The 17,022-nt window shown below is 52.2% G+C and overlaps 1 protein-coding gene across 1 annotated transcript in view; it reads right to left on the bottom strand.

The window, feature by feature from the left end:
• Nucleotides 1-16,221, bottom strand: part of cacna1ha (calcium channel, voltage-dependent, T type, alpha 1H subunit a) — a 31,222-nt gene extending 15,001 nt beyond the window's left edge. The window contains exons 1-14 of the mRNA XM_084676757.1: nucleotides 16,092-16,221; nucleotides 14,891-15,024; nucleotides 13,295-13,392; nucleotides 10,815-10,974; nucleotides 8,861-9,173; nucleotides 7,543-7,635; nucleotides 6,983-7,221; nucleotides 6,479-6,891; nucleotides 4,733-5,094; nucleotides 3,041-3,192; nucleotides 2,739-2,924; nucleotides 2,539-2,656; nucleotides 782-937; nucleotides 588-675 (exon numbers count right to left, since the gene is read on the bottom strand). Coding sequence (XP_084532883.1) covers nucleotides 588-675; nucleotides 782-937; nucleotides 2,539-2,656; nucleotides 2,739-2,924; nucleotides 3,041-3,192; nucleotides 4,733-5,094; nucleotides 6,479-6,891; nucleotides 6,983-7,221; nucleotides 7,543-7,635; nucleotides 8,861-9,173; nucleotides 10,815-10,974; nucleotides 13,295-13,392; nucleotides 14,891-15,024; nucleotides 16,092-16,184 — 2,605 coding nt within the window. The 5' untranslated portion in view covers nucleotides 16,185-16,221. The remainder of the gene's footprint in view (nucleotides 1-587; nucleotides 676-781; nucleotides 938-2,538; nucleotides 2,657-2,738; nucleotides 2,925-3,040; nucleotides 3,193-4,732; nucleotides 5,095-6,478; nucleotides 6,892-6,982; nucleotides 7,222-7,542; nucleotides 7,636-8,860; nucleotides 9,174-10,814; nucleotides 10,975-13,294; nucleotides 13,393-14,890; nucleotides 15,025-16,091) is intronic.
• Between the last annotated feature and the right edge of the window lie 801 nt (nucleotides 16,222-17,022).

Raw genomic sequence — 17,022 nt, forward strand, 5'->3', positions numbered from 1 at the left:
CACCACCACCACCATCATCACCATCACCACCATCATCACCACCGCCATCACCACCACCATCACCACCATCATCACCACCACCATCATCACCACCACCATCATCACCACCACCATCATCACCACCATCATCATCACCACCACCATCATCATCACCACCATCACCACCATGATCACCATCATAACCATCATCATCATCACCACCATCATCATCACAACATCATCACCACCACCACCACCACCACCACCATCATCATCACCACCATCATCACCACCACCACCACCATCATCACCATCACCACCATCATCACCACCGCCATCACCACCACCATCACCACCATCATCACCACCACCATCATCACCACCACCATCATCACCACCACCATCATCACCACCATCATCATCACCACCACCATCATCATCACCACCATCACCACCATGATCACCACCATAACCATCATCATCATAACCATCATCATCATCACAACATCATCACCACCACCACCACCACCACCACCATCATCATCACCACCATCATCACCACCATAACCATCATCATCATCACCACCATCATCACCAGGGATCTGTACCTGAGTCTCGGAGCTGCTCCACCTTCTCCTCCTCCTCAAAGTTGTCAGACTTCTTCTCCTCATCAGAGTCTGAGCGGTTGGCATCCCCCTGACACACAAACAAACCCACCCACACATGAAATACAAGCAGCCTACCACGTTTCAGCCTGGAAGTACCTCACCAAGAGGACTGCCATGCCAGCAGACTGTCTCACCTCAGCCTGGAAGCCCTCCACCAGGATGGCCACCAGCAGGTTGAAGAGGACGTAGTTCCCGAAGGTCATGAGAGTGATGAAGTAGAGAGCAGCCAGGGGAGACGTGGAGGCCATGCCGTTATACAACACCACATTCCAGTCCTCCTGAGTCAGAATCTGCAGAGAGGGGAGAGAGAGTAGAGACAGGTAGAGAGGGGAGGGAGAGACAGGGAGAGAGACAGGGAGAGAGGGGGAGAGAGAGTAGAGACAGGGAGAGAGGGGGAGAGAGAGTAGAGACAGGGAGAGAGGGGGAGAGAGAGTACAGACAGGGAGAGAGGGGAGGGAGAGACAGGGAGAGAGGGGGAGAGAGAGTAGAGACAGGGAGAGAGGGGAGGGAGAGACAGGGAGAGAGACAGGGAGAGAGGGGGTGAGAGAGTAGAGACAGGGAGAGAGGGGAGGGAGAGACAGGGAGAGAGACAGGGAGAGAGGGGGAGAGAGAGTGGAGACAGGGAGAGAGGGGAGGGAGAGACAGGGAGAGAGGGGAGGGCAAGACAGGGAGAGAGACAGGGAGAGAGGGGGAGAGAGAGTAGAGACAGGGAGAGAGGGGAGGGAGAGACAGGGAGAGAGGGGGAGAGAGAGTAGAGACAGGGAGAGAGGGGAGGGAGAGACAGGGAGAGAGACAGGGAGAGAGGGGGAGAGAGAGTAGAGACAGGGAGAGAAGTGAGGGAGAGACAGGAAGAGAAACGTAATCATTAGGGATGCAGTGTTAACTGTTTTACTCTTAACCGCAATATAAAACATTCTGTTTTTGTAAAGTAAGAATCAGCTACACCGAGTGTTTCTGTTCTAACTCAAAAAAAGGACATTATGGTACATAATTTTTCATTAACGGTTGCTGAGTAAGAAAATGTAAACAAATATTCGAGTTTGCAGACAGTTCTGGAGAATTCAAATCCCCTCTTGCCCCTTCAGCGCGCCTGCGCGAAATCCTGATGTTTTCTCCTGTTGCTAGCTGGAGCTGATAGTTGATAGCTGATCACATTTATCATTGCATGTGTTCGTTTATCTGCTTTCATACATTTCTACAGATCGCTCCGGCCTGCTTATCAGGCCTAGAGACAACTCACAGCAGTGTGTGTGTCCATGTGTGTGTGTGCTTCAATATATAGTGTGTGTGTCCATGTGTGTGTGTGCTTCAATATATAGTGTGTGTGTCCATGTGCACACTTGTTTATGTATGTGCATGTATGTGTGTGTGAGAGCTGTATCTGTGCCAGCCACAGTCTCCAGCCACACACACACACACACACACAGCAGGAGAGGGAAACTGCTTCTTCAGCAGCTCAGACACAATGTTGCCTCCTGGAGAGAGAACAGAGGACCATCTAGGTGGAACCATCAGAGAGAGAGAGAGAGAGAGAGAGAGACAGGGAGAGAGGGAGAGAGAGGGAGAGAGAGAGAGAGAGAGAGAGAGAGAGAGAGAGAGACAGAGAGAGAGAGAGAGAGAGAGAGAGAGAGAGAGAGAGAGAGAGAGAGAGAGAGAGAGAGAGAGAGAGAGAGAGAGAGAGAGAGAGAGAGAGACAGAGAGACAGAGAGAGAGAGAGAGACAGACAGAGAGACAGGGAGAGAGGGAGAGAGAGAGAGAGAGAGAGAGAGAGAGAGAGAGAGAGCGAGGGAGAGAGAGAGAGTAAGGAAGGCAGAGATAGAGCTGAATTGGCAGACCTGTTTTACAGCTCTTGATGGACACACACACACACACACGGTGTGTTCTTTCTGACCTGGAACACAGTGACGATGGCCCACAGCAGGGAGTCGAAATTCTTGCGGTCTGGGACGGTGTCTCCATTCTCTGTCTGCACACTGAACTTACAGCCAAACAGGTGCATGCCCAGGATACTGCACAGCAGGGAACACACACTCAGTGTACAGGGCTAGGATAGACACATGTGTGTGTGTGTGTATGTGTGTGTGTGTGTACCTGAAGGTGAAGATGAAGAGCATGAGCAGCATGCAGAAGGTGGCCACATTGTCCATGGTCTTCATCAGCACCACCAGCTGCCTCCTCAGAGCGGGCAGGAACCTGACCAGCTTCAGCACCCGCAGGAGACGGAACGTCCGCAGCACTGAGAGCCCCCCATCCGCCTGGCCGATGATCTCCCACACGCTGGAGCACACACACAGACACACATGCACACACACTTATTCCCACACCCTGCTCTCGCTGCTGTCCCCGTAGGTCGCAGCTGAGTAAGGGGTCAGGGGTCATTGGTCAGGGGTTACCTGATGATGACGATGATGCCATCAAAGATGTTGTAGGGGTTCTTGATGTAGCCGAACAGCCCGAAGGCCCAGAGCTTGAAGACCATCTCCAGCACAAACATGCTGGTGAAGACGATGTTACTGATCTCCAGAACATCTGTCAACTCCTCTGGCTGGACAAGGGGACAGAGACAGAGGACTTGGAATATTGATGACGGTTGTTCACAACCCATTCCAAGCCTGTTGAACACTTTATAATATCTCTGGTCACTGAGAACTGAAGTTAGACCAGATCAATCACTCACAGAGCTGCAGTGACACACACACACACACACACAGACACACACACTATCTATCTGTCCTCCTATCCCACAACAGTTGTTGACCACCAGTGAGCCCAGCTGACAGCATGTGGAAAGCGTCTGTCAGTAGCTGTCACTGGCAGCCAGGGGGCGCCAGGGCCACACCACCCGATGGTGATGCGGGGTCGGCAGTCTGCTGGTCATCGTCTCATCAGGACAACAGTCACCAGACACGCCACACCACCACGCAGCAGACTGACCTCACGTCAAGGGTTCTAAACACTTGTGCGTACAATTACTCGTAGTGGTGATCCCTTGACTGACTCTGTTAAGGCTTTCTTAGATATCTGGTCTCCTGGTTTTCTATGAGTTCTAGATCTGAAGGAGAGGGGGGGGGTGAAGGGCAGAGACATGCTCAGAAACACTGGCTGCACCTCACAGTGTCAACATCTGAAGAATGGCTGGTTCTCAGGAACTTTATCTTAACTCATTCAGCTCTTAGATGTAGGGTATGTGATGTCTGTGGTCCTGTGAGTGTGTGTGTGTGTGTGTGTGTGTGTGTGTGTCTCTCTGTGAGTGTGTGTGTGTGTGAGAAAGAGAGAGAGTGTTGTACTGAACAAGCTCCTCCCTCCCACTTCCCCAGAGAATCTTCAATGTTGTTTACATTATGGTTACAGTACACACACACGCAAACATACACAAACTTTCTCACACACTCTCTAACACACACACACACACACACACACACACACACACACTCACACGAAGAGACTCAGAAGGGGGAACAGTGGGCTGGGGGAAGAGGAAGGAACTCAGAAGGTTACATAAGAGAGGCCTGCTTAGCCCCAATAAGGCCATGAGTGTGCAGCAGTAACTGTTCTGTTTATCTACCTCTGATAGGAACCCTCTCAGGGACTGGCTGAGCGGCTGTCTGTCTGTCTACTCTGGACTGTTCTGTGTGTATCCATGCTGCTGTGGGAAGACACCACACACACACTGTACATCTGTGTGTGTGTGTGTGTGTGTGGGGGGGGGGGTGAGTGTGTGTGTGATCCAGAGAGGAAGGAACACATTGTTCAGTGAGAGTCGTTATTAGGTTGATATAGCCCAGATGTTGGGAATTGGATTCAGAAATGTAATCCTCAGGAGACTGTGTGTGTGTGCTTGGATGTGTGTGTGTGTGTGTGTGTAGTAGGGTTAGTGTGTGTGTGTGTGTGTAGTAGGGTTAGTCTTCTATGGTCCTAATCTAGCATGGGGGGACCTTGTTAAATGTAGTCTATCTTGCCATAAGGTGTGCGGGAACCCGTGTCCCTCTGACTGAACAGTCAGGTGGAGCTAACTATTCAGTCAGAGTTAAACCATCTTTCAATACACTGTACTGGATGTGTAACTGTGTCACACACACACTAACCTGTTCATGGTACTCAATGCCCATGCTGAGAGTGTTAATGAGGATTGCTATCATGATCCCCCTGTTGAAGTACTTGCTGTCCACGATACGTTTCAGCCTGTCTCTGAAGCCCCCCCACAGCTGAGCCACACGGCTCCTCTGCTCCAGCACGGGCCTGCGCCGGGCCCTGCCGCGCCCGCGCCACGCCTCTCCTCCCTGGGGGAAGTCGTGCACGGCGTCTGCCTCCCCCTTGGGAGCGTCCTGCCCGCCCAGGTCCAGCTCCAGGCTCTCCAGGGCGCGAGCACACAGCGGGCAGGACAGCAGCTCCAGCAGCAGGGGGCTGGGAACCACGCCCGCCAGCTGGTAGAGCAGCCTCTGACGACCTGGGGGGAGGAGAGAGAGATGAGGGGTGGAGGAGAGAGAGATGAGGGGTGGAGGAGAGAGAGATGAGGGGTGGAGGAGAGAGAGATGAGGGGTGGAGGAGAGAGAGATGAGGGGTGGAGGAGAGAGAGATGAGGGGTGGAGGAGAGAGAGATGAGGGTGGAGGAGAGAGAGATGAGGGTGGTGGAGAGAGAGATGAGGGTGGAGGAGAGGAGAGAGAGATGAGGGGTAAAGGAGAGGAGAGAGAGAGATGAGGGGTGGAAGAGAGAGAGAGAGAGATGAGGGGTGGAGGAGAGAGAGATGAGGGTGGAGGAGAGGAGAGATGAGGGTGGAGGAGAGAGAGATGAGGGTGGAGGAGAGGAGAGAGAGAGATGAGGGGTGGAGGAGAGAGAGATGAGGGGTGGAGGAGAGGAGAGAGAGAGATGAGGGGTGGAGGAGAGGAGAGATGAGGGGTGGAGGAGAGGAGAGAGAGAGATGAGGGGTGGAGGAGAGAGAGATGAGGGGTGGAGGAGAGGAGAGAGAGAGATGAGGGGTGGAGGAGAGGAGAGATGAGGGGTGGAGGAGAGGAGAGAGAGAGATGAGGGGTGGAGAGGAGAGAGAGATGAGGGGTAAAGGAGAGGAGAGAGAGAGATGAGGGGTGGAAGAGAGAGAGATGAGGGTACAGGGTCAGTGGGCACCAGAGAAACTAAAACACAACTGAACTCAATAGCAGCGCAGACTGAACTCCTCCACCTTCTGTCTCAGCAAGCCCCACCCTCCCCTCAGGATCGACACCATCCTCCTTCCTCCCTCTCTCTTCTCACTGCCCCCTCCCTCGTACGCCCCCTCCCCCTCCTGTTCTATTTTCACTAGCAGCGCATTAATGGCTGTAACATTTGAGACATGGATTTCCTGTCAAGACTCTAAGTGCTCCTTTCTTCGACGCACACACATACACACACACACACACACACACACACCTACACCTACACACACACACCTACACCTACACACACACACACACACTGACCACCTTGTGCTCATTGCTCAGCCAGAGGCTACCTCAGGTCAACCTGAAGGAAGGGAGGGGAAACCAGGGTAGAGGACAGAGAAGGAGGAAGAGGAGGAGGAAGAGGAGGAGGAAGAGGAGGAGCAGGAGGAGCAAGAGGAGGAAGAGGAGGGGGAGAAAGGGGAAGGGGGGTAAGGGGGAGGGGGGTAAGGGGGAAGAGGGGGAAAGGGGGATAGAGAAAAAGGGGACATCCAGGGCTTGAGGGAGAGAGGGGAGAAGGAGGACAGGACAGAGGTGGTTTGAAGGTGTGAGTGTGTGTGTGTTTTTAGTGTATGAGTATGCGTGTTTTCAGTGTATGTGTGTATGTGTTTTCAGTGTATGAGTGTGTGTGTTCTTACTGTGCTGTCCCATGAGCTGGTTTAGTTTGCTGAGTGTGTCTGCGTGCTGGTGCAGGGGCCTGGGCCCGGGGCTGTGAGGGTGGGAGGGGGAGCTGCTGCTATAGCTGCAGATGAAGGAGGGCAGGATGGTGGGGTAGTTCATCCCCCCATTCAGCCTCCCCAGGAGAGCCCCCGCTCCGGGGGGGGGCCCGGCCGGCTCCTGAGGGCCCAGCGACCTCATCTCCAGCTCCTCCCCGGACGTAGTTGCCACGGCACTGTGTCCACCGTTGCTAAGGTGACAGTGGTGGTGCTGGTGATGCTGCAGGAGGGCGTGGAGGGGGCGGAGCCAGGGGGCGCTCACGGAGCTGCTGCGACCGCCCCCCTGGGCCGAGGCCCCGCCCCCTCCGTTGGGGTTCACCTTCTTGCGGCGTTTGCTGTGGAGACACAAACAACCCTGAAGCTAAACCAGGGGTGTGTGTGTGTGTCTGTACACCTGTGTGTGTGTGTGTGTGTGTGTGTGCGGACCTGTGCCAGCTGATGTAGACTCTCTGCAGCCGGCGCGTGAGTTTCCGGTAGAGGTGGCTGACATATCTGAGCATTTCCTCGTAGCAGGAGCCCGGCTCGCTGTAGCTGGCCAGCGTGGAGTCGTTGGACATGTAGCGAGCTCGCTGCTCACGCATCAGGGCGTTCTCTCGCTGCTTGGTCTCAGAGAACTGGGTGGCTATGACCACCAGGCACAGGTTGATCATGAAGAAGGAGCCCACCTGGACCAACATGGACAACCAGGAACACACACAGACTTGGTGACAAAGCAGAAACAGTCACATGATCACACGGCAGTCTCTCTCTGCAGACACGCTGGATTCTACAGTAACTTATCACCCCCCCGCTCCATGAATACTAAACACATTCTACTTCAACTTCAAAGAGCAGGAAAACTAGGTCACTAAGCAGTAGGAAATCCAGGCTGTCATTTCTCAGTAAGTACAGACACACACGGTCTCTGCTGCGAGGGTTGCTCTGGTGTAACCCTGCTGTTGTAGGGCCAGTTTCAGGTGAAGGAGATAAACAACAGTCATACTCACAATGATAAGTAGTATAAAATATATAAAATTGTAGAAGGAGTGAGCGTCCATAACATAGTACATGATGTCAACCCATCCTTCCAGAGTGATGACCTGGAGAGAGAGAGACACAGGGAGAGACAGGGAGAGAGACACAGAGAGAGACAGGGAGAGAGACAGAGAGAGAGAGACAGGGAGAGAGAGAGACAGGGAGAGAGAGACAGGGAGAGAGAGACAGGGAGAGAGACAGGGAGAGAGAGACAGGGAGAGAGAGACAGGGAGAGAGACAGGGAGAGAGAGACAGGGAGAGAGAGACAGGGAGAGAGAGACAGGGAGAGAGAGACAGGGGGAGAGAGACAGGGAGAGAGAGACAGGGAGAGAGAGACAGGGAGAGAGAGACAGGGAGAGAGACAGGGAGAGAGAGACAGGGAGAGAGAGACAGGGAGAGAGAGACAGGGAGAGAGACAGAAGGGAAGAAAGTGGGGTTAAGCAACATGCTGTCACTGATACATATCTGATAGTCTGCACACACACACACACACACACACACCATTAACTCTCTCTTCTTATCTTCTATTGTATGCAAAGCTGGTTTGTGTGTGTGTGTACGTGTGTGTGTGTGTGTGTGTTTGCGTGTGTGTGTGAGTGAGGACTGACTCAGGTATTTCATGTAGCGCTGCAGTTGGGGAGAGGTAGATGAGAGCATCATATTCACACGTAAAGCAGTGGGAAGGAGCTGAGCTGGGCACATGATACACTCAGACCTCAGGTAGCATCACCACACACACACTCACACACACACACATTGCAGTGTAATCCTTGCATCCTTTTTCTAAAGCTTCTGCTGTAGCAGATTAACACAGTAGTCTGGCTTCTTATCTCTCTGCTGAAATATACCTGGATATAGACACACACTCCTCTCTCTCTCTCTCTCTCTCTCTCTCTCTCTCTCTCTCTCTCTCTCTCTCTCTCTCCCCCTCTCTCTCTCTCCCTCTTTCTATCTATCATACACACACAATCACACACACACATATAGTACACTCACTGAATTCAAAAACCATAATCCGATCTGGGTTTGAAATAGACCCATGCTCAACTGCCAGAACAATCAGAGATCTAATCTACACAGATCTATCGCTGTGAGCGCACACACACACACACACACACACAGATTAGCAGATAGGAGATGATGTGTCATTCTGGGTTGAGGTAAGTGTGTCTAACAGGATGTGATCTCTGACGAGGTCACACAGTATAAGGAGTTATGGTCTCCAGTGAGATGTGGAACTCGTCTGTACAGAAGCTATAAACACCGAGCTGACATCACTTCCTGTAGTACCTGGAAGATGGCTATCCAGGCATAGGCTATGTTGTCAAAGTTGACGGCCCCCTTGTGGGGGTTGATGTTGCCGGTGTGACACACGTTGTAGTACTGGTTCCAGTTTACACAGCCTTCCTGGGCCGTGTGGGAGGAGCCAGAGAAGGCGGGGCCGGGAGGGGGAGCGCTTAAAGAGCACTCGGTCCCGCCTTCGCTGTAGGGGGGGACGTCATGGCAACGCAGCATTCCGTTCTCGCGGGCGGCCGAGCAGATGAAAGGGCTGTCCTCCCCCTCCTCCGACATGTAGTAGGAGCTCAGCGACAGGTTATAGAGCCTACATAGACAATACACAGACAGGTTATAGAGCCTACATAGACAATACACAGACAGATTATAGAGCCTACATAGACAATACACAGACAGATTATAGAGCCTACATAGACAATACACAGACAGGTTTTAGAGCCTACATAGACAATACACAGACAGGTTATAGAGCCTACATAGACAATATACTGACAGGTTATAGAGCCTACATAGAAAATACACAGACAGGTTATAGAGCCTACATAGACAATACACTGACAGGTTATAGAGCCTACATAGACAATACACTTACAGGTTATAGAGCCTACATAGACAATATACTGACAGGTTATAGAGCCTACATAGACAATACACAGACAGGTTATAGAGCCTACATAGACAATACACAGAAAGGTTATAGAGCCTACATAGACAATACACAGAAAGGTTATAGAGCCTACATAGACAATACACAGAAAGGTTATTGAGCCTACATAGACAATACACAGAAAGGTTATAGAGCCTACATAGACCACACATGACACACACACTAGACAAGACGAGTGAGACAAGTGATAAATAGAAAGAAAGAGAGCAGAGAGAGAGAATGTAGAGAGAGAGGGCAGAGAGAGGGAGAGGGTGAGAGAGAGACAGAGAGAGAGAATGTAGAGAGAGCGCGGAGAGAGGGAGAGGGAGAGGGTGAGAGAGAGACAGAGAGAGAGAATGTAGAGAGAGAGGGTAGAAAGAGGGAGAGGGTGAGCGTTGTATGTTTGTGTAAATGTGTGCATGTTGTGTGTGGAGGTCATCAGGTCAGACTCTGAAATATAGTAAGCAGACATCATCTGTATAAGACACACACACACACTCACGCACACTCATACATACTGTGGGACAATTTGTACCATTACATCAAAAATAGAAAGTGTTCCGGAATGCTTGTTTGACATTTTTGGCTTCCTGAGTTTCTGGAACTTTTTGCTCTGTTGCTCTCCCCCTTGTAAACTCCCCTGGGCAACGTCGCTGACTGTTTGTGATATTGTGTGTGTGTGTGCGCGTGTGTGTGTGTGCGCGTGTGTGTGTGCCATAGGCCTGTGTCAGTCCTGGGGTGTGATGTGCAGTTTACACTCTGTCAGGGTTTGAAATGTCATTGCTACAGGCAACAGCTGACTGTCATTTCAGATCACATCCCAGCACACACACAGACTGCCCTGAGTCACACACACAGACCAGGTGGTGGAGACGAGGAGAGAGAGGGATGAGGGGACAGAGGAGAACATAGGAGACATAAAGTGAGAGAGAGAGGGATGGAGAGAGAGACAAAGAGAGAGAGAGAGAGAGAGACAGAGAGAGAGAGAGACATAAAAGAGAGGGAGGGACAGACAGAGAGGGGGAGTGAGACAGAAAGAGAGAGAGAGAGAGGGGGGAGAGAGGGAGAGAGAGAGAGAGAGAGAGAGAGAGAGAGAGAGAGAGAGAGAGAGAGAGAGACAGAGAGAGAGAGAGAGAGAGAGAGAGGGAGAGGGAGAGGGAGAGGGAGAGTGAGTGAGTGAGTGAGTGAGAGAGAGAGACAGAGACAGAGAGAGAGAGACAGAGAGAGAGAGAGAGAGAGAGAGGGAGAGAGAGTGATAGGGAGGGAGAGAGGGAGGGAGAGTGAGAGGGAGGGAGAGCTCACGTTCTGATGTCCTCCCCCATGAAGCAGCGGTTCCTCAGAAGCCCCGCCCACAGCTGCACACCCACGATGCCGAAGATGAAGAAGACGAAGAAGCAGAGCAGCAGCACGTTCCCCAGCATGGGCAGGGTGTCCAGCAGCAGGGTCACCAGGATACGCATGCCTGCAGACACACACACCATGTAACACCATACACACCACACACACACACACACACACAGAGACACACCATACACACACACACACACACACACACAATGAGATTTGAAAATGAGAATGTTCATATGTATGGTAAAGAGGGAGATAGAGGGCAACAGGAAATGAAACAGTGGAGTATTTCTGACATCTCATTGGGCCATGATCTAGCCTGTGGTGTAGTTTAGGAGTGTGTGAGCTCAACAGTTGTACACAATGGTAAAGAAGCCAGTTAACAAAACTATATCCTGGGTCTGTTGAGCTAGCTTCATAGTCTAGGCCCAGGTTTGGGTTGCTGTGTGTACATAACATCGTGTATGTGCTGTGTGCGGACATGGTGCATCATGTGAGAGCTTGTGTTACTGTGTGTTGATCCATGTCGTGCTGTGTGTCTTGTGTTCACACACGTGTTGTGTGGTTTTTGTATGATGGTACATTTTGGTATGTTTTGTTACTGCTTGTGCAAATTATCCTGATGATGCTAATGATGCTAACGATGCTAATGGTGCTAACGATGCTAATGGTGCTAATGGTGCTAATGATGAGAGGCTAACTAGGTCTGACCCTGACCTGGCCTTGTCACACTCTGAACGTCCTCCAGCAGAGGCTCCAGCTCAGCTCTGGTCAGGCTGATCAAGCTACAGACCACACACACACTGAGTGCCGTTGCGCTTGCCCAGAGCGTGTTGCAGGAAGACCAGGTCAGCTGATGACCCACACATCGCTGAACATGGATGGAGTCTGTGTGTGTGTGTGTGTGTGTGTGTGTGTGAAAGGACAGTGTGTCTATGTAAGTGGGTGAGTGTCTATAAAAAGAGAGAGAGAGAATGGGAGTGTGATCAAGTAAGAAAGGAGGGAGATCTATTTATGATTCTTTGTCCGTTTGTTGTTTACTGCTGTCACACACAGACACACACAGACACACACAGACACAACAGCAGCTCACTGAGAGGTACACTGATGAGCAGGGTACACACGTGTTCCTCACAGACACATCTCCTACACACCCTGGTCACACTGTAATACACCACCTCTCCTGGTCACACTGTAATACACCACCTCTCCTGGTCACACTGTAATACACCACCTCTCCTGGTCACACTGTAATACACCACCTCTCCTGGTCACACTGTAATACACCACCTCTCCTGGTCACACTGTAATACACCACCTCTCCTGGTCACACTGTAATACACCACCTCTCCTGGTCACACTGTAATACACAACCTCTCCTGGTCACACTGTAATACACCACCTCTCCTGGTCACACTGTAATACACCACCTCTCCTGGTCACACTGTAATACACCACCTCTCCTGGTCACACTGTAATACACCACCTCTCCTGGTCACACTGTAATACACCACCTCTCCTGGACAACACTGTAATACACCACTTCTCCTGGTTCATGAGGGCGGAGGAGAGGGAGGGGAGGGAGGGAGGGGAGAGTCAGAGAAACAGAGAGAGAAAGGGAGGAGGAAGGATGTGAAAACAGTCCAAATATACTTTCAACTACATGCTCCAGACCTTGTCCCTTTTACTCCCTCACTCCCTCACTCCTCTTCACTCCCTCCCTCTCCAAACACCTCTGAGAAGGTATAAAAGTATGACTGGAGGTAAGTGTGTGCACAGAATGCTTGCTGATTCAGGTGTGTGGCTGAAGTGGCAGTGCCAGTGTGAGCTGTGCACTGTAAGTCCATGTCTATCTCCATGTCTGTGTGTTTATGCTGGTGATGAGTGAAGTCTACAGAACCTAGAATGCTTTATAACAGTGTTTGAATTACCTGCTTTAGTCATAGAGGCCCATACAAACACACACACACTTTTAACACACACATTTACACATCATCATTACTCTTGCAGGAGCACTGTAGTGCCCCTTCTCACACGCTAAGAGCTGCCTTATTCTGGAAAAGTGGGGTGATTACTCAAACACACCCAGCACCGCGTTATAACGGCCCTCTACTCTAAAACATACACTTACTTCTTCTTTTACAACTTACGGCCAATACTGAAACCAAGAACTTGCCCTGGATGCCATGGCTGCAATAACCTTGGCTGCAGTAACCTTGACTGCAGTAACCTTGGCTGCAATAACCTTGGCTGCAGTAACCTGGGCTGATGCAGGTGGTGGTCCAGGGTTTTAGGGTTAGGGTCCTGTGTTAGTTTGGGGTGAGGGTGAAGGTCAGTTGAAAGGTTAAAGGTCAGGTGAAGGGTTAAAGGTCAGGTGAAGGGTTAAAGGTCAGTTGAAGGGTTAAAGGTCAGTTGAAGGGTTAAAGGTCACTCACTGGGGACCCTGTTGATGGCTCTGAGAGGTCGGAGGACCCGGACCGTACGGATGGCTGACAGGCTGGCGTTGTGTCCATCCAGAGAATACTCCATCATCCTGCACAGCCAGAGACACACACCGGACACACACATATCAGCGTCTGTCTCCAGTCTGTGTCAGCACTTGTGAACATGATGCACTAGATAAACAAGGTAAAGGTCTACAGAAACATGCTCTCTATCATAAATCCCTATCTGCCATGTTTCCATCAAAGGTTGAAAACATGGTATAGACTGATATAAGCACACACACACACACACACACACACACACACACACACACACACACACACAGACACACACACTCACACACAGACACACACACACACACACACACACACACAGACACACACACACACACTCACACACAGACACACACACACACACACACACACACACACACACACACACACACACACAGACACACACACACACACACACTCACACACAGACACACTCACACACACAGACACACACACACACACACACTCACACACAGACACACACACACACTCACACACACACACACACACACACACACACACACACACACAGACACACACACACACACACACTCACACACAGACACACACACACACACACACACACACACACACACACACAGACACACACACACACACACACTCACACACAGACACACACACACACACACACACACACACAGACACACACACACACACACACACACACTCACACACAGACACACACACACACACACACACACTCACACACACACACACACACACTCACACACAGACACACTCACACACACACACACACACACACACACACACACACACACACACACACACACACACTCACACACAGACACACACACACACACACACACACTCACACACACACACACACACACTCACACACAGACACACTCACACACACACACACACACACACACACACACACACACACACACACACACACACACAGACACACACACACACACTCACACACAGACACACTCACACACACACACAGACACACACACACACACACACACACACACTCACACACACACACACTTGCAGTAACATCCTCCATCTCTGTCTTGTGTGGAGCCATTTGTGGGGAAAGCCTGCCCTTTGACTGAGCAGGTTTGTCAGTGTGTGTGTGTGAAGCCTAATGCTGCTGTCTGAGGTGACCATCAGCAGACATGGCAGGTGAGGAGGAAGTGATCTGAAGCTGCCGGCTTCTCCTGCTGGTGCGCAGGTGAGGCAGGTGAGGTCACAGTACCCACCCTGCAGGTGAGGGAGGTGAGGTCACAGTACCCACCCTGCAGGTGAGGCAGGTGAGGCCACAGTACCCACCCTGCAGGTGAGGCTGGTGAGGTCATAGTACCCACCCTGCAGGTGAGGCAGGTGAGGCCACAGTACCCACCCTGCAGGTGAGGCTGGTGAGGTCATAGTACCCACCCTGCAGGTGAGGCTGGTGAGGCCACAGTACCCACCCTGCAGGTGAGGCAGGTGAGGCCACAGTACCCACCCTGCAGGTGAGGCTGGTGAGGTCATAGTACCCACCCTGCCATGACGATGAAGAAGTCTAGACGGTTCCAGGTGTCACCAAGGTAACACTTGGAACCGAAGATGCCGAGAGCCACCATCTTGACGACCATCTCCACGGCAAAGAAGGCGAAGATGCAGTCATCGAGGACCTGGTGACACACACACACAGGCGTGTTGAGGTCTTACAACGTACACCAGGTTGACTTGAACAGTCTGGTTGAAGCTGGAAGATGGAGAGAGTTGAAGGGTGATAGGATGAGAGGGGGACATGGTACAAGGGTGACAGGGAGACAGGGTGACAGGGAGACAGGGTTACAGGGAGACAGGGTGACAGGGAGACAGGGTGACAGGGAGACAGGGAGACAGGGTGACAGGGAGACAGGGAGACAGGTAGACAGGGTGACAGGGAGACAGAGAGACAGGGAGACAGGGTGACAGGGAGACAGGGTTACAGGGAGACAGGGTGACAGGGAGACAGGGTGACAGGGAGACAGAGAGACAGGGAGACAGGGTTACAGGGAGACAGGGTGACAGGGTGACAGGGAGACAGGGTGACAGGGAGACAGGGTTACAGGGAGACAGGGTGACAGGGAGACAGGGTGACAGGGAGACAGGGAGACAGGGTGACAGGGAGACAGGGAGACAGGGAGACAGGGTGACAGCGAGACAGGGAGACAGGGTGACAGCGAGACAGGGAGACAGGGAGACAGGGAGACAGGTAGACAGGTAGACAGGGTGACAGGGAGACAGAGAGACAGGGAGACAGGGAGACAGGGAGACAGGGTGACAGGGTGACAGGGTGACAGGGAGACAGGGAGACAGGGTGACAGGGAGACAGGGAGACAGGGTGACAGGGAGACAGGGAGACAGGTAGACAGGTAGACAGGGTGACAGGGAGACAGGGAGACAGGGTGACAGGGTTACAGGGAGACAGGGAGACAGGGTGACAGGGTTACAGGGAGACAGGGAGACAGGTAGACAGGGTGACAGGGAGACAGGGAGACAGGTAGACAGGGAGACAGAGAGACAGGGAGACAGGGAGACAGGGTGACAGGGAGACAGGGTGACAGGGAGACAGGGAGACAGGTAGACAGGTAGACAGGGTGACAGGGAGACAGAGAGACAGGGAGACAGGGAGACAGGGAGACAGGGTGACAGGGTGAAAGGGTGACAGAGAGACAGAGAGACAGGTAGACAGGGTGACAGGTAGACATACCTGCAGTATGAGGCACCAGTCTGACTGACAGGTGACGTCCTCGCAGGGCTGAAACATCCCCAGAGTCACACAGTTGAGCAGGATGACCAGCATGGACACGTGCTCGAACCACGTGGAGCCGCAGGGTTAAGGAGAACACTGGGGAACACTGCGGTAAGAACCCACCCACGCCCAGGGTTAGTGAGAACACTGCGGTAAGAACCCACCCACACCCAGGGTTAGGGAGAACACTGCCGTAAGAACCCACCCACGCCCAGGGTTAGGGAGAACACTGCCGTAAGAACCCACCCACGCCCAGGGTTAGCGAGAACACTGCCGTAAGAACCCACCCACGCCCAGGGTTAGGGAGAACACTGCCGTAAGAACCCACCCACGCCCAGGGTTAGGGAGAACACTGCCGTAAGAACCCACCCACGCCCAGGGTTAGCGAGAACACTGCCGTAAGAACCCACCCACGCCCAGGGTTAGGGAGAACACTGCCGTAAGAACCCACCCACGCCCAGGGTTAGGGAGAACACTGCCGTAAGAACCCACCCACGCCCAGGGTTAGGGAGAACACTGCCGTAAGAACCCACCCACTCCCAGGGTTAGGGAGAACACTGCCGTAAGAACCCACCCACGCCCAGGGTTAGGGAGAACACTGCGGTAAGAACCCACCCACTCCCAGGGTTAGGGAGAACACTGCTGTAAGAACCCAACCACGCCCAGGGTTAGGGAGAACACTGCCGTAAGAACCCACCCACGCCCAGCTAGGACTCGCTAACTACCTCCACCTGGGCAGGCAGGCACATAACTGTCTGGAGCCGTGTTTCAAGATGGGAGAACAATAAGACAAAAAATGAGACAGGAACAGAAAGTGAGACAGACAGAGACAGAGAGACAGAGAGACAGAGAGAGAGAGAGAGAGAGAGAGAGAGAGAGAGAGAGAGAG

The sequence above is a fragment of the Hypomesus nipponensis genome, chromosome 17 (assembly GCF_054491055.1).
Source record: "Hypomesus nipponensis isolate SF chromosome 17, ASM5449105v1, whole genome shotgun sequence".
In the NCBI taxonomy this organism is placed as follows: domain Eukaryota; kingdom Metazoa; phylum Chordata; class Actinopteri; order Osmeriformes; family Osmeridae; genus Hypomesus; species Hypomesus nipponensis.